The 19,239-nt window shown below is 35.3% G+C and overlaps 1 protein-coding gene across 1 annotated transcript in view; it reads right to left on the minus strand.

Annotated features, from left to right (window-relative positions):
• LOC118282019 (nuclear receptor-binding protein homolog) overlaps window positions 1-17,529 on the minus strand; it is a 56,721-nt gene extending 39,192 nt beyond the window's left edge. The window contains exon 1 of the mRNA XM_035602889.2: window positions 17,043-17,529. Within this exon, the coding sequence (XP_035458782.1) occupies window positions 17,043-17,168 (126 nt within the window). The 5' untranslated portion in view covers window positions 17,169-17,529. The remainder of the gene's footprint in view (window positions 1-17,042) is intronic.
• Between the last annotated feature and the right edge of the window lie 1,710 nt (window positions 17,530-19,239).

Consider the following 19,239-nt stretch of genomic DNA (forward strand, 5'->3'; position numbering starts at 1 on the left):
AGAAGAACCCTGTCTCATCGGGAAACCCAATATTGACGCATTAGCATGTCTGTCGCCATTACTTCAGCTACGTTTAGCTGACAGATGGTACCACAACTTTATTGCACTGGCGCAGCCTTGACTTTTACAATATCTTGTAGCGAAACTACCCAACATTACTCTAACATCGATTAACCTAACTATTTAGACAGAACGCTGTAGCCGGTAGGTAGCTTAGGTACGTATCGATCAATTTTGATTCTAAATATAAACAACAATTAAGATATTAAAGTTAGTGTTTCATGTTTTTGTATTTAGTTGGAACTAATATTGACACATTTCGATTTAAATGTAGGTAACTATGTATCATCAGTTTGTTACGTAAATAATGTATGATCCACAAGTGTGCGATTCGTCTCTTGGTTCTTAAAAAGGTTATGTTGCGTGTGGAAGGGAGAGGGAATGCTAAGGCGTGCTATAAATAACTCGGTTTAAATAAACGGCGACTACAAATCACCCCGGCGTATACTTAATTAGGATACACTGCATATTTCGCTCGTTAAGCCGCACTGAGGGAAGCCTGATGCGAAATTGTGATTAGTGACTCAGGGTGGTGAAGTAACACCGTAAATGCAAATAGGTAACTACATAGTTATAAGAGTTTTTCCTTTATATGATAGATATGATAATATAATGGAACATTCTCTTGGCTCTTTTTCGGAGAGTACATTTCAATAAAGCGATGAGATTTATTTCATTTTAGACTCCACTATGATAAATAAGATATTAGTTCAGCATAGAGAAGTCACAATACGTCGAAAATAAATCATAGTTCAGTACGCCACTCCCTACATTCAGTTGAATAATACAGTGAAGGAGAACGTACAAAACAACTTGAACAACTTACAAAATAGGTAGATATCTTGAAACTTTTTCTATTAACTACAACAATATCAATAAGTTATCGTAATCAACATAGAAATAGCGAAGCAATCATAAATCTGTAAGTCGAGGAGTAACATCGATAAATTACAATAAGGTACCGGATTCCGCAAAACGATAGCGAGCACAGCACAATGCACGGACGGCAATGGGCGCGTCCGCTGCCAATCGCTCCCGATACTACAAACGGGAACTTGACCAACAATTTTATATCTTTTCAATAAATAGAAACAAGCATGAACACAACAATAAAGTGAAAATATTAGTCTAGGTAACAAATTGCGGTGAGATTATATTTTAAAAAGACCAGAAGAACTTTAAAACTAAGGCTTCTGATGTGAAAATTAAACTCGAGACGGCTGACGATAAAACCAAGTGTTTGAATAAGTACCTATAGACAACATAGTACAAAACAGTAGTAGCTTCAGTCCATTTCAATCAATTTGGCAACCATTCCTATTGGACCACTCTCTCAAGTAAAATGCTCATGTATTCTACCTTTGCCTACATCGTTACGGTTGGCAACATAAGTTAAGACACATTTAACAGACTTGACTGCTAAATGTCGCTGGCGCGTTCCAAGCGTGACTTTTTAATTGAGAAATAAATTACTTGTGTTGCATTTAAGTTCATTTTGTAAGAAGTGTGTTCATTCAAGCTAGTAGAGGTTCAGATCTACTGGATCTACAGTCAATCATGTTTTTATACACTAGTGTCCCCAGTCATTAAAATCATGTTGGCATATTAAGTATATTTTCAGATCAGTAGTCCTAAGTGTATATTTGACGTAGCACAACAGGACTATACATCGAACAACAGTATAGCTAACTTTAAAGTGCAACAAACATTTCCTTGATAATTTAAGGTGAGAAGAGTATTTAGAGGCAAAACTAATAAAATATTAAAGCAACCACGTAAACCGTCACCTCTTATGGGTTGTACCGTAACACACACGAGGCGAGATGCATCGCCTACGTTGCAATTTGCGCGGTCAGCTGCCTCACTGCCTGGCTGTCGGACGATTTATCGTCGCCTTCAACTTGATCTGTAATGCAACCCCTGTCTGTTCTCGTTTCCAATTTATGCGCCATAGCTGTCAACGTAACGTGCAAAATGTATTGTAAGTACGTTACTAAAACAAGCAGCTTTAATTGCTATTGCTATCTTTATGGGAGTGTCTCAATTAGGCATCCTCATCATCCGCTGTAGAACAAGTCCCTGGAACATTTATTGCGCCGTGAAAATTTCGAACTCGATTTTCCTCAATAGTTATGTGAGACAATCTTAAGTATCACTCATCAAACCCCTATATTAGAAAATTTATTCAATAAGTAAAGACATTAATTTTATGTCTATTTTTATAACAACTTGTTTATAAATAAAACACTGCATCCTCTGCAAAGCTGCAGTATGCATTGAATTTAAATTGTTTTAACTGCGCATTGTGGCCTGTGCCCATTACATCGTTTCCCTCAGCTAATTCCTACAATTTGCAATATCAATTGCAAATTCTCGATCAGCATAGAATAGAAGCTGAATATACAAGCATTCGTGTTATTTCTTATAGTTATAACTAGTCCGGTATGTTAAAGGCACTTGTCCCACAGTCAGCGAAAAGCTCTCGCCGTCCGCGGTTACAATAATTATGTTACACGGTACAGTTTACGTGTAAAATGAGCTCTGTGGACTAAAGGACCAAAACACGAATAAAATTACTAAATGACCGGTTGCATCGTGTGACAGTGCATTAATTCCCCCGCCGCCGCCGCTTGCTCGTTCATCTTTTGCTGAGCCATGTTGCTTTGTAGGATCCTCGCAGGTCGCTCCTCGTGGCATCGTCGCTGTAATTTATTGCTCGCTCACGCTAGTCGTCGCCAGTGGGACAAGTGGCCGAGATCCGGCACCCGGCGATATTATCACGGCCCATTGGTCACATTCAATGCCGCGGCATACAAGTCCAGACTATTACTGTATTGCTTACAATATCATTTGATGGCGCACTTAAAGGGGTTGAGCCGAGGTTTTCATTTCGTTGTAATTATATTACGATGTTATTTCTGTTACGATATCAATACAACCCACAACGTCCAGAACTGGGTGTAACTATTACTCTATATATGGTAACATAATAGCTCTACATCAGTATAAGTGTGGCATTAAAGTTTCACCTAATCTAAGGGGCGGGCATCAATTCCCAAGGTCCCACTTGGCTAACGTGGTGCGAATGGCAGCACAATTTCCCTTCCCATTAATTTTAATAAGAATACTTAATCTTGTGAGCTTACTTTCTAGCCGTCTAACATTGAACTAGGTTTCGAGGCTTTCCTACACGCTAACAATGTAAGCACGGAGGTGGATAAATCAATAAGCTATGTCGGAGATGATTCATAGCACTTAGCAGTCGCCAGTCTTATAGGTACCGTATAGTTAATATACGTACGTATCCGTATTACAGTAACTACTTATAATGTACCTAAATATTATAATTTTAATTTACTTCACATCCAGTAATTAATAAATTGTTTTGACAGAACTCATTTGGGATCTGTTCGTGTAGCAACAAATTTTGAATAATAAACTAATAGTTTCTAGTAGAACGTGCTAATTACCCAGTTGTTCTGAAGCCAATGTCATTGGGTGTGATGTCACTGCCTCAGAACGAGTAGGTACCTATTTATTGTCATCTTGGAAGTTGACACCTTTCTCTAGGCGCCGATAATGGATGGCTCGACTTTATTATATTGATTTAACTTGTTATGAACAGTTACTGGAAACAAATTATTCTCATACTCAATAACGGTTCAGTCAGTTAAAGTAAGACGAAAGTAATGAATGACTGAATTTACTTTGCAACTAAAAAAATACTCAATAGTATCCTTATTTATTGTACCCTTTATAGTTAAAAGTAATTTTATAAACTAACGGATATAAATATGTATTTGTTGGGTTAAATTTAATCAATCACTCAATCGTTAGAAAAGACTAAAAGACTAATCAACTCACTAATATCTTCTAACTAGTACAAAAAAGACCAAATCGAGTTACTTCTAGCTTCTGGTACACATTGTAGTGTTTTTTTTTTCTGTACATTCCCGCGTCTCTCGTTCCTAAGTTCCTACATCGATCACGTAACGAGTCAATGCACCGGCTTACCTTTGAGTCACGCCTTTCTCTCACCGTCCGCCGTCTACCGCCCGTCTGGCACACAGATGATAACGAAGTGGACTCCGCCGTGAAAATTGGTAACTTCACCGACTTTGGCACGATTTACGAACATTCTTAACTACCTCTCAAGACTACTGACTAAGTATACATATGTATTGTAAATATTTTAAGCCGTTCTTTGTCTGTTCTGTCTTTATATTCTTTGACGTAAATCAAATCACTACTTAACACAAGTGCTGCATTATCATTTCAATACATTTCTGCAAAAAATATTATCTTATTAAGAATGAATGGCGTTTCTTTATTCATAAGTGTTTTTATAATTTTGTGGAAAACAAGTAACTATTGTACGATTGTGTCGTTAAGTTTATGAGTACCGTGAAGTACAGTAGGAACATAAGTAAGACTTATTTTAACTCTAACTGACAAGGGATAAAAAACAGAATCACGTGCTGTTGTTAATATTGGAACATTATCGCAAAAGAAAGAGTTTTAAAGAGTTAGAGTTAGTTAGTAGTTAATTAATAACAAAACTACACCTGCCCTTGGTTTTGGTGTCAGACCAAGCATATGACATGACAATAACACACATCTTTTGATTCTTTTGAATGCTCCCCAACATAGGATAGGCGAAATCATTAACAATAACGAATAATTAATTATGTAAGACCCTGCATCACGCGTAAGGTACGTCAATTTCATCACTCATAGAATAGAATCAAATCACGGATCCGAGCAATTCTTTGTAAGTATTGTATCATGTATTCACCAGATAACATCTGCAATATGACGGCTGTGTCTGTGTGTCGTGTCGCAATATTTCGGTAACAATACAACTATTGTGCCAGTGGCAGAACTCCGCAAATGTCGCCAACTTCTGACTAATGCCAGTTTAACTGGTGGAACTGTTATGACGGGTTGTAAAGTTCACAACGCCAGTAAATACTCTTTCATATTTATTTATCTTCACATTACAATACAGCATGAAACAAAATTGATGATAGAAGAACAGGTTTCACTCAAAATAACTAGGTACCAATTACCCAGCATGTATCTAGTATGTTTTGGCCATTATCTCGGAATTTATGTAGAAAGTAAAATAATATGGCTGAAACCCTCCAAGGCCACAGCTACATACGTTGTATCGGTGAAAGAGAATACGTAATGGTATTTTCGTCCAAAATAACTAGGTACCTTTGTATCTAATAAAATATCAATTTCACCTTTTATCTTGAACGAGATTAGTAGGTACCTAACTACTTATTACAATGCTCAATCAATAATGGATAGTTAAGCCAGATAAGATAATATTAAAAAGGATCAAATGGAGAAATTATAGTAGTAACTATCTGAATGTGAACACCAGGATAAAACGGATATGTACGTTTCAAAATTAGAAGTAAAGTACTATTTAAAGTCTTTGGAGGCGAAAAAGTAAGAAGACAGAATACAATTAAAATGGCCATACTCAGTAAGTCTGATTCCAAATACACTAAGTAAAATATTACTTAAAAAAAGAAAAATCACCTCCTCTCTCACACACAAAACTGCCTAAAGTCAAAAAGTACTAAGAAATAATAGGAAGTTTACATTAATTATTAAATTACTTAGTAGCCTTCAAACAATTTGCAAATCGGACAGTCCTCTTGCGTCAGAAAGCTAAATCGGTCACCAATTAACTGACGTACAATTATCAAGATAATTGGTGTTTTCAACAATATCCTGATAAGATTAAAGAAAAATCGGGTCTTCCTAGTCAATGAACATAAACATGATGTTAACAACTCTACTGATTTTTACGGTTCAGGAATTAAAAATAAGAATGCAATGCCCTGAAGAGACTATAATTTAGTGTTAAGATGGATACAATAACTATCTAAACGGAGACTGAACAAATTTTAAAACAAGCAACACACAAGTCCACTCAGTGCTCAGTGCTCAGCGGCCACAATCGATAAGACCCACCACTCTGTACCACGAACAGATTGCAAAAAGGTGTTCCAAGTTCTAAGAACCACTTTCAAAACGGGCGAGTGGTCCCGTTTCATTATCATTTTACTTAGCAATTAGATCTGGCCGGATTACATCTCATATTAAATACACATACCGCACGAACGACTGGTTTCAAAGCAACCGTTGTTAATGAGCAACAGCTACTAGTTGCCGGCGACCGGCACACGTAATGATGCTGTGGGATTCAGCTAGATTCAGCTGGTGGTTCATTAAGACTGATTAATATGGAAGTGCGGATTAATAACACGGTTTTATTAAAATAAAGTTGCCCAGAGGCTTAAACGCAAGCTTCGCATCAATATTCGTTCGCAGAATATTAAAGTCAAGAGAAAAACACACTAACAATGCCGGGAGAATGGTGGACAAGACAGTAGTTGGAGTGTTAAATGGAAATAAAGTGACCTTTGAAATTCGCAGAAGTTTCTACTGTGACACTAACAAGGTCTTAGATTTCGCAATAGAAATCTCAAAGAACTTAGATGAAAGAGAAAATATTTGGAAAAGGTTCATGGGAAAGATCAATTTCAAATAACAATACTGCCAATAAGGGTTGAACGCCTTGATGGGCGACAAGAACACTGCTTTGAACGAACATTAGTAAAAGATAATTTACGATATAGGTAAGGTAACTCTTTACGAATTCGATCGTAGAAATTCCACATTTTCGCAGATACAATATCAATACGTCAAACCATCCAAATCCAATGGTATGGTATATAACAACTGAGAGAATAAATACGAAACGAGCCATTTACAATAATTAAATTCTATTCATTACGATGGATGTCACAATACAACGAATAAAGTAACTAAAATTAAGCAATTATCGCTTTGCCAATTTAAAGATGTGATAAAGTTCAAAATATTTCCGTATTGCAAGGATCCGAATCCATCCAATAATAATAATTACTTATCCACAAAAACTTTAATGAGCTTTTCGGTGTGATTAGCTGAACAGTTAGTTATTCAAGCTGCATAGACTAAAAAACCCCAGACAGACTGGATTTTTGTAAAACATTCAGGCTGTGTCAACAATAGTCGTTATGATGTCCGTGACACTTGGTTCACAAATCCCAAAAGGCTGTCGGGGCATCGGGTCGTTGTTTGCCCGGCTAATGGTCGTCGTCAGTATCTCCAATTACGTAGTTAGGCGACACCGGGTTACCACACTTTGCCAGCATCGATGATACAATTTTCCGTGGCAACCTTGTTACCGTGTAAAATGGCTTCATTACCGTGCGTCGTTAGGTGTTTCGTGTCAGTAATTTGTGATGAGAGGACATTATTCATGTTGTGCTATCCACATACATACACTTTACTTAAACCGTGGTGCAAGCTTCAAGGGAGACTATCAGACTGTTATCAAAAAAACAATTGATGTGAACAAAAAAATACAGTAGGTTAGTTCACATTCACGCAATGGTAAAAAAACTCGTTTAAAACCGGATAAATAACAAAACAATCTAAACGTTGAAATCTGAACAGCTCTGGGCGTTAGTGGGTAATAATGACTAATGTCCGTGTTGAATGACGAAGTTGATCCACACCCGGGTACACAATCCTGGCCCATTCATAAAATGTCACCAAAAAAACTGACGTAGGTAGGCGTGAACCATGAGCAACTAATTCATAGAAGCGCACACAAAAAATGTGACACGTTTAAAAATGAAAGTAACGTAACAATTTCGTGAGGCATAGTATGTGTATGTGTCTAATCTTCTTTAAAGTATTAGTAAGTAGTTATATTGCTGTTACAATTCCACAACGTAGTGAGTGATAGAGAATAAAATGAAAGAAATTTAAAGAATATTTTCTTCGAAATTGTTTCGAAATCTTTATGTCTTTCACATCTAGTACTGAAGTACCTACCCTTATTACTTTTACTTAGTTACTACCATCTGTGCGATTCCAACCACGTTTCAATATGCGGAAATTCAAATTTCCCAATACTTAAGCACTTTCACTTAATGCAAAAACGTGCTACCTATGCAAATCTGCCAACTCTCTTCCTACATGAACAATAATTTTCACTTTCGCACAAAAAAGTGATGAAAAAAGGCACCATGGAGTTCAATATCTGTGTCGATGACCCACCGATGAAAGTATGTTACCTATAACAAACCTAACGAGTGCGGCTGTACCACAAATATGATTCTTATATCGTTGCTATACACTAGTCAATGGTCGCATATCGGCCCGCCAGTGGATAAAAACTGGATAAGTAAAAAATTTGACGATTATTTATGAGCAGTGAGTCAGTCACTTGCGCTATGAATCTCAAAGGTGAGCGAGGTAGAAAGGAGATAGGAAACGAGCGTGCTCAACAAGCTCACACTCAAGGAAAGAGTTTATTAACATTTAAAACGTTGTTTATTATACTGTAATTGCTATTGTTTGCAGCGACTGATTTTTTCTGTCCTTTGTGGAGAGTGAGAGGAACTTTTAGAAAAACGTGGTGTAAATTATGTTTCTGTTCGATGTTGGGTCACGCTTAGGTTCTCAACATAAATTCCCCGTTTACTACAAAGAAAATTTCAGTTCCTACTTAGTTAAGTTCCTCAGTAGCCAGGTTTGTTTACTAATTTCTTTACATAAAATCGTTTTAATTGCCCATACGACAACGAGGCAGATTGTTGTCCTTCAATCAATACACTACAGTCTGTGTATGTGTCCCAGACTGTCATGCCAGTAATTTTCCTGAAGTCGACGCGGATCAAATGGACTGAATGACAATGGTCGCGATGTCTAATATTATAAACGAAGACGACATTGAGTAAGTCTAGGTCACGAATATGACAATTGACGAAAGCTGGACATGAGGAGACCTTTACACCGTCGAGGTCGCCACGAAAATAGACCATAGAGTACGGAGTGCTTACATCTCAATGAAGATTTATAGAGATCTCGCTTTAGCACTTTTGCCTCGAACTTTTGAAACCACGAAATGAAACGGCAATTTTATCCGAGTGCCAGTTGTTACATCACTGCCTGCAATGCGTACTGAAGCAATGTTGTGAACGTGGAGCTCCAGGTTTATGTGCTGAGGTAACCTTTAGGCAATGTTCCCCAGGTTCTTGATAGCGGCACGAGTAGATAGGTACTTCACTTTTATGCCTGTATTTCCATAACGTTTAGAACCACCCACATGTCACCGTATCCACAAATGTTCAGAAATAAGGCTTAAGTAGGTAATATGGTAGACCTTACATATAATTGCAAAAGTTATCCCGAAGTTTGCAGTTTTTATTATACTCGCGAATTTACGCATGTATGCGTCAGAATGTTGACGGGACCACAATAGGGAGGCTGATATCCACAAATTAAAATTCCCTTCGTACCTCGGTGGGAACGGTAGAACAAAGAATGTGTGTTGTATTTTTACCGTGCAAATGCCCACCCACTTTGTCTGTTCCATCAGTCTAGCTCAACTTATTTATTTAGGAACTAGTTTAATTTTTTATTAACTAGTACAGCCAACAGCATGCATTTCTAGGCATATTTTTAAATCTAAGTGCTTCAGTGCGGGTAGTTGTTTAAAATAATATATTCGTTGCGTAACGTTTACAAAACAATAATTGTTTAAACAGAACATGTCATGCTTGCATCCATAAAATTACAAATTGGTAATTACTTACGCAAACATTCCTAATCAAATTGTTATCTTGCGTCGTTACTGCTGCTGTTATTTCCTCAAATCCCTTTCTCGGAATCCCAAACATTAAATATTGATTCAATCACTTGAAATGATAACTTATTCTTAGAACGGGACCGCGTCTCTACCTCGTGAATTGGTTTAAGGCCTTCTCGTTATGGGACAATGGTGTCATAACAAGAAAGCGAGCCGTAAAGCCTTGCCCGAACCATGATGACGTCGGCACTATTAGGTGTAAGTATCGTACTCCCACGTCCGCTTAATAATAGATTTACGATAAACACGACCTTTGTTAAACATCTCTATCTATTGTTTAAGTAGGCTGTTCGACATACCATCAACAATATTGTGAAGTGATATCACTTTATTAGTAAAGTAGGTAAAATGTATTAGAGATGATCCAACTATCGGATTTCATGTAGGTAACTAGTTACTCCTTACTCCTTAAGGGGGTTTACAGAGTAGTTAAGGATATTAAAATGTTATTGTAACTTGTTACCGCATAATGAAATGATGATGTAGAACACTAGAACCGATGTTTTAAGTTGTAATACTTAAAATAAAAGCCCAGACAAGCCATTATGGTTTATAGTTTTACGGTCTGTGCTGTAATATTGACGAAATCAATTTGAATCGTCTGGCTTTATGCGGTGAGGATGAAAATTAAATGCCTCAAGTTTTACGATCTATGAAGCTGCAGTGGGAAAAGGTAAATCGAACCTTGTAATGTTTAGGCAATGTTATGAATACTGGTTTGTATATTTTAAGAGATTATGGTTTATTTCAATTTTATTACTTCTGCAGGTTCCTTGAAATGTAAAGAGGTCTCAGAGGTATAAGGAGGCGAGTGTCGTGCCATTTGATGTGCCTGTCGATACTACGACGGGCATTTAACTTCAAAATTAAATGAAGTAGAAACTTGCGGAACTTCCAAGAGTTGGAAAATTAAAAAACCGTTCTTTTGAAGTAATTTCTGTCGATTGGCAATGTACCTAGTTATGTCAATTATTTTAATGACTATAGTACGCTTACCGCACTTGGTACACTTATATGTTAAAGATCAATCGATCGATTACCTATAACTTACGCAGGGCATGAATCTTAGAGGAATCGAGGGAACTCCTCAAATATTATAGGGAACTATATAGTGATTTTGGTATATTCATCTAGAATTGAAGCATTTACAGTCAAAAAGTAACCTTTGAAGAGGTGGAACTGATGAAGAAGACCAGAAATGGCCAATGGAACTTCATACTCACATAGAAATCACAATAAAGTTATACTCCGGCAATTGTCGACGGATTTTTAACATTCTTATTTGGTTCAAAAGTAGATAGTTCTGAGGTGGTGCCATTGTCACCAAGTTAGGATCTGATGATGGGATCTTAGAGAAATCGAGGGAACTCCTCAAATATTATAGGGAACTATATAGTGATTTTGATATATTAATCTAGAATTAAAGCATTTACAATCAAAAAGTAAACTTTGAAGAGGTGGAACTGATGAAGAAGACCAGAAATGGCCAATGGAACTTCATACTCACATAGAAATCACAATAAAGTTAATTAAGTGACTGTGACACAAATAAATAAAGTAGTTATTGAGATAGAGAATTTTAATCGACTTTTTTCGAGCAACTAAAAAGTGTGAAATAAAAAAATACTTTTTGCAAAAAAATAACCGCGCCTAAAAAAGTTAAAAATAACTTTAATTTCGGAAGTCGGTGTAACAAACAAATAATACCGAGAAACATCGACTTCCGAAATTAAAGTTATTTTTAACTTTTTTAGTGAAGTCGGTTTATTTTAATGACTATAGTACGCTTACCGCACTTGGTACACTTATATGTTAAAGATCAATCGATCGATTACCTATAACTTACGCAGGGCATGTATTCAAGTAGGCAATATAAAAAATAAGAGTTGCGTTTTTATGTAGAATAAACGTTATTGAAATGGAGTTTCTTACACCGTGAAAGGTAAGTGCAATACAACTACAAACATTGTGCTAAGGTGAAGGTGCGAAATGCTACATAGAACCAAGCGTCAAGTTGCTGCGAAATAGAAGAAGCGAAGAAAGTAATTAACTATTAACAACTCGCCAATGGCTTTTACAAGGCAACTGCGGACAATAACTAGCAGACCCAGTACTACCCAACACACTGGTACCTATCACGCCCAATCCCATCACCCTAAGCCTAGAAAGCGACAGTGATTACTTGCGTAAGCGCCAAATCGCAAGAGCACGGTCATTGACCGGCGGGCGCGGGCGAAAGTGGCGTACCTAAGTATTGTCGGTAATTAGAGCCTATGTGGCTATGTGGCCGACATCCGATGAGCACTAGATGACGGCTGCGGGCCGAGCTTGATGGAGCATAGAAAGCAGGCTTCATTGTTCCCGTGCAAGAACAATGCTTGACTCACTTCGTGGAGTTTGTGTATGTATGATTGAAATAAATGAGAATAAGAATGCTGTTTTAAATAAATGAGACTAGCTAGCTAAAGTGCTTAATAAAATGACGAAAATTCATAGTTAACCTTTTCATTTTATTTAGTTACCTCTTCGTTTTCGCGTTAGGTTCGATATCCTATAGACCCTTTGGACTCTACAGAGTATAATATTAATGACTTTACCTACTACATTCAATAGTATCGCAGTGTGTTAGCATGCTAATAAACACGGAAGGAAAGAAAAAAAAATTAATAACTAGGTATTTTATTACATTATAATTTATAACTAACTAACTAGTTAATGAACACTCAGCCGATCATACGCAACGCCCTTTTACCTATAAATGTTAATAAAACAATATTAAGTGTGATACTTAGATAAGTAAGTACCTAAGTAGGTAGTTAGTTACCTTCGGCAGAGATTGTCCGACATAACTAACTGCGCAAATTGGCATGTCAATAATCAATATTGTGTATAACACGCAATTGTGGGCTGATTATCACAAGACAAATAATAGGTCAATGTTGGTAATTACAGTAGAGTAATAGGAAACAGGCTGACACCAACATTAGATGACAGTTTTATACCTAATATAGATTTATGTAAACCTATTCTAAGTAACTACCTTACCTAGAATAGGTAACTACCTAGAATAGGTTTAATTAAATCTCAGTTCATTATAACTTAGGAAATCCCCTAGTTACTAGTTAACAAACTAGGTACAACTTCCTGAAGCTATGACGAATTATTCTAATTAATTAGCTACCTACTAGTTATTTATTTCTTCTATAGATACCTATGTGTTGATAATCATTTAGAATGGGAAAGGACTAGAAGTAAGAGGAAGATACTTAACACTAGCTTGATTTGCCTGTTTCATGTAAACTGCCCTTAGCACTGCAACTAGAGATGTTGATAACATCAAGAAGAATAAGTCTGTTATAGGTAACTATAGTTAGTTACCTAAGATTTTATGTAGAATCCTGTCTAAGCATGAGCAAGTGACTATCTGATTATGTCAAATTAAAATTAAATATCAGCCTGACATTTGATACTAACTATCAGGCAAACATGATCTTATCACTTTTATTAAATCACTGGTAAAGCTGTAGCAAAAACAACAGTAACATTAGCACATTTACTTAGCTACTTTGCATTGTAACAATAAAATTACCTACCTATATGGCCGTACTTGGATAAGTTAGGTAATATTAAATTGTATAAAATAATTTAAAAAAGTTTATACCTAACACTGGAATTGGAATATTGAGGAAACAATAATGAATAGGCCACAGATAACAATATAGACAGCAAACTAATTAGGTACCTATTCATAATATAGTAAATAAATTAATCTGAATAGTAGGTACAAGTATCGAAGTGGTGTTTTAAAAATAAGTTTATTAATATAATGGTAATGTATAATGTTGATACAAGTTGGAAATCTGATAGAATTCTAAATATCAAATTTTAATATCTTATTTGATTTAGTTAGTATTAATTAGACTACCTATAATATTTATGATGATAATAGGAAAATACCAAAAAAATATTTAAAAAATAAATTAGTTATACAGAATTTGACTAACGCAACTTTATCTTGCTACTTAATATAATAAATACAAATCAGAAGAATTGTTGACAATTGACTGGTTAGCTCTTCCAGGAATCCATTAAAGGTATCAATCATTACAATATTACTGAGAATCCAGTGCTACAGTAACAGCACAGAATAAATAACTTCGGAGAGGAATACTTAACTAATGCTCATTAAAATATGTAGTTACCTTGCACTTGCCATGAACGGACTGGTATGTCCATATCTATTATATGGAATATCCTATCCTATTTAATTAATGCTGTATTGCCTGGTATTCTCCCTTTTACGTGGTCTCTATGCGTCAATGACCATACAAACCAAGAATGATTATGGAACCACAACATTTGAGTTGTGGTTAAAAATTTACCTAATTCAAAATACTTGACCACATAACTCTACATAATTAATGAAATTTATTATATAATTCAATGAATTACCGTTAATAAAACACCACATTTATTATTAAGGTGTTATTAGAATCAGTTGCATTTAAATTTCAAAAGTTATAATTTAATATTGTGTCAGAAAAAATAAATAACTGGGTCAATTCAAGGAAATAAATTAATTAGGCAGGTACTCCATTCATATCAGTATCACAAACAGTAATGTTGCTTCAATGTATGTACTGAAGAAATCATGAAATTAAAAGAAAAAAATGATTGAAAGACACAGGAAAATGTAGTAAAGGATAGGTACAATAAATAATAGTTAATCTATTGTTTCTTAAAATAAGATAAGAATTTGCATTGAGCAAAAGGTCAACTGAGCATGAAAATAATAAAATTGGTCTATACATAGTATAAAACAAAGTCGCCCATTTTGTCTGTAGTCCCTTCGTATGCATAAAACTTTAAAACTACGCAACGGATTTTGATGCGGTTTTCACTAATAGAAAGAGTATTTTCTCCGACAGGTTTTTATATATAATTGAAATACATTGAAACTATATTAGCTGAGTTATAGCGATTTATGTCCAAGAAGTCAGAAAAAAATCTAATTGAAGATTGCATTTGTGCGTGCGCCGCTTATACCGTTGGATACAAGTAAGAACAATGTATAGCAAAAACATTGGTCTTTATTAGTTCTACAAAAAAGTCCGCGATGACATATATCCAGCTTTTTTATTTAAGTCACAAAAACTACTTTTCTGTATTAAAAAAACATTTAATTCGTTGGGGGATGTTTAACTGGTGATATAACCAATAATACATATATCCTTATCATAATAAGTAAGTTCATCATCACGAGCATTTAATTTAGATTATTTTTGCAGTTTACAGTGTGTTATTTAGACATATAGTTTAGGAGATATCACGATATTAGTATTGCGGCACGGTACGGGCCGGCCGCGGCGGCGGGGGCAGCGTCTCTATAAATAATATTAAAAAGTAGGTACTACGACTTTGATCAATACATATAAGACAAAAAAAAATCTGTACATTACATAAATATTTTTTCCAAAAACTGATAGGGGGGCGATCAAAGAAGAGTCACAGAAAAGAAAAAACATTTTAATATTTTAAACGCGGTTAAGGGAAAGAGAAGTTATTGTGAATTGAAAATTAGTATCCAATATGTGTTGGTGCGTTGACTGTATTTGTCGAAGTAGCGGGATACACGCAAACGAAGTTGCGCGGGTTAGCTAGTTTATTTATAAAATAGAATCTGATAACATTTGAATGGCATGAGTTAGCGGCTATTGTCGTCCTATTGAATATTGATTATGTAAGCTTACATAAGTGTCATTAAGTAATGTAAGTGTGTTGACGTCACAATACCTTATCTTCAATACTACCAATTCCATTACAAATGTCCGGAAACTAGATCAGTCTTATGATAAGTAAACTATTCAATTGCATGTCTTTTTGACGACAATACATCATATTCAGAACCATAATGAATTCAGTATATCTTGTGGATATAATCAAAAGTGCCATTAAATGATTAGAAAAAGTTATGATGTGTCTGCCTACCCCATAACACATTACAAGTTAACATATTTTAAGCATCACATTTCAAGACATTAACTTTCACTAGCAGATTCTAGGCACTAGTGAGAGGCAATACTTGTCTATGTAATTATATCAAATGCTTTCTTCTTGCTTCCATTGATTGAATTATTATCATTTTTTATCTACTGTAATATAATAACTACAATAGGTAATATCAACTGAATAGATTACTTGTTGACAACAAAGACTTGTAAATTGCAGACAAAAATAACCAATTATCTAATAATTATCTAGTTAGAAAAATATGATAAATAATTTGACGTATTGAAATTCCTACAACTAAATAATTACTTACTTGATTAGGTTGGTTATTACTTAGATCAATTTTAAAAAAGGAAGACCAAACTAATTAATTTCCCACTTTTAAAATCCACAGGTTTTATTTCATGTATGGACCACCAGCGAGAAGCAAAATACAAACATTGAATTTAATTTATCACGATAACATTGCACATTACTCTCTGCCAAACCTTATAAGGACAGTTGCACATATGCGGGCAATTAATTAACTCTTTCACCAGTGCAACATGTGTGCATTTCTTTATAATTAGTCGCTTGATGAAGATCCAACATGTTGATGACAACCACTTGTGAATACTCGTCATGTCTCTACTGCACTCAGTTTACAACTTCATATAGGAACTACTTGGAGTAAATGGGGATTTTTTCTTAAATATTATCATTCTTATAGGAAATTGACTAATAATTTCCCAGAAACATGAATAAATTCAATTGTATTATTGTTATTGAAGTGAGTCATCCAGCTACAATAACTTGCATGTGCATGTTTACTATGTCCATAATAATATCTTATAATCTAGATAACATAGTACATGTTGGTGAGAATGTTTAATCACAATAAATCCCTGCTCTACTGAAGATATACTTTATCTTTGAACTATAAAGTTTATTTTAAATTGGTTTGTAGAACGCCAGTTACCCCAAAAATCATAAATATCTGATTCACTGATAATCATGACTGTGTCACTGGTAGAAAGTGTGATGCCAGCAGTTGTAATCATTTGTCATCCAGCAAATGTCATTGAATTGCTCAACATTGCTACACCAAAACAAACCTTGTAGTCTCGAATAAAAATATAATAAACTACGTCTTAACAGTATAACATGAGCTAACCTTGTGAATCAGCTGACGACGGTCTTTGTCTCGTCGAACGGCCTAAATATATCCACGTAAACCCGCTAATTAATGATAACGAGTGGCGCTTACCTCCTCTCGGCGCTTCAGCCACCGGCCGCAGGGGCTCTCCTCGAGAATCTCGCTCTCATCCTCCGAATCCTCCCCGCTTTCCCGAGGAGACTTTCGCTCCTTGTCGATACTCCTGCCACCCGACATAACACCGATATGCAACACCAAAAACGTCGAACGGAATCACCACACAGTCGATGAATACCTCACAGACGTTTTTTACAAGAAAACACTTGGTATATTTTCAAAATACACTTTTTCTCGTAACCATAATATCCAAGGCTGAATCGCGAGACGTCACTATAGTTTCTTCCCAAACCATTATTCGTTACACGGCACTCGCTATAAACCTTTTGCTTGACGAATAATATAGTTGATATATTTGTCTAGAGCAAACGATAACACACAGCGTCTCCACTGAGCTTATTCATGATAATTGAAATAAATTGTCCGCCGGCGTAGCTCTCGACGTATTTCCATCCGACACAAATATAAATCCATAGTGACACTTTTACTTTTTTTCTGTCAGCCACAGACAATATATGAAATGGAATCGCAAGGCAGTACACGAAAAATGATTTTGAAAAATTATACAATTTCTATTTTTATTTGTATGATTCTAATAAGATAATACATTTCATTTATGTATTAGGAAATAAATACAAGAATATTATAAATCAAACAATATTTCGTTATCTATGTTCATTTTATAGAAAGTGCCATCTATGTTTTGGTTATAAAACTTTGTTTTGCATGATGTTAATCGCTAATACAAGTAATTTTAACAATTAAACACATAAACTTCCAATCAATTTCTTTTTGGTTATCAAAATAAAGTTATAAAGGCTCTTAAAACAAGAAATTTATTTAAATTTTTAGTGACTTATTGTTGTGTACATAAGTTAGAAGTATGAGAGAGACATCTATACTATAGAATTAGAAACTCTTGGAGAGATTTTCTACTATGTAGTTTCATACTTCGAATGTATGCCAATAGATGGTGCTGTTACCAAATTTTACTCAATATAATTTTCACCTCTGGGGGTAAACAGAGGTGGTGTAACTATACATATATTTGGATGAAAGAGTATACTCACTTTTTACTAGTTATGTTATGATTCTACGAATCTAAGTGTAATAGGAGGCGAACCTAAAAATCGGAAAAGTCATATTTTTTTTGTTTACTTATTTTAAAGTAGTGACATAAATCATCGTCAGAAATAAGAAGCTAAAAATATTCCCAATAAATAACTTAATTTAATCAAACGGTAGCAAACTGTGTAACATTTAGTTTAAGAGTGATGTATTAACTACCTCCAAACTCCTCACTCGGCATTGTCGGAGTCCGTCGTAAAAGCGAGGGAACAGGCGACTAGTGTCTGAAACTCGTTAACCTAGGACAAACAGCGCCAATACGCAGGGCCTCGGAACTAGGACGTAAAACACAATGTCTTCGGTTTGGGATGTGCTACTGTTTTTGTACACTCTGCTATAAGTAATTGGATATCTGGAGGAAGACTATAATTAGGGTACCTATGTATTATTCGATTAGTTTGTGGATTTCTTGTGTTATCTAAGACAAGATCCTAGACAGTATTTTTGTTTTTCTTTAGTCTTAGGACTTAGTTAGGTATTTATGCGTTTTGAATAAGCTAATAATATGGTAAGAATATATATCTAGTGCTGTATACCTAAATATTAATAATTTCGCAGTAGTTATAAATACTTATGTCCATTTTGAATCTGGAAAGGACTACCTGTGATGCTCAATATAATAATGTATTACAATTAATTATGACGTTATCGGCTTACTCACGCAACTGATTGACGAGGAACTCAGCGACCCGCGACACACGACGCCGCGATCGTCGCGGAATACTGCTTATGAACATGAGCCCCTAACATGGCTCGAAACTAGTCGAGTCCCTCGTCAAACAGTTATGCGAGTAATCTGATAACATAATAATTAATTTATAGTATGTTTCACGAAAGTTATAATAAAATGTTGTTATTACAAGTATATTTTTATTCATGTAATACTTCCAAAGAGCTCTCAATATCAGAAAACGAATCAAAAGTGATTGATGTCCCAGACTAGAGCCTGAGTTTAAATTGAAATAGTTGGTGGGTGAGTATGTAAGTTGGAGCTTCATCACTCGGAGGAAAAGTTTAATAGAAATACACCTGGGTCTATAATATTTACCACTCTTCCTTCTGC

Source organism: Spodoptera frugiperda, chromosome 23 (assembly GCF_023101765.2).
Source record: "Spodoptera frugiperda isolate SF20-4 chromosome 23, AGI-APGP_CSIRO_Sfru_2.0, whole genome shotgun sequence".
In the NCBI taxonomy this organism is placed as follows: domain Eukaryota; kingdom Metazoa; phylum Arthropoda; class Insecta; order Lepidoptera; family Noctuidae; genus Spodoptera; species Spodoptera frugiperda.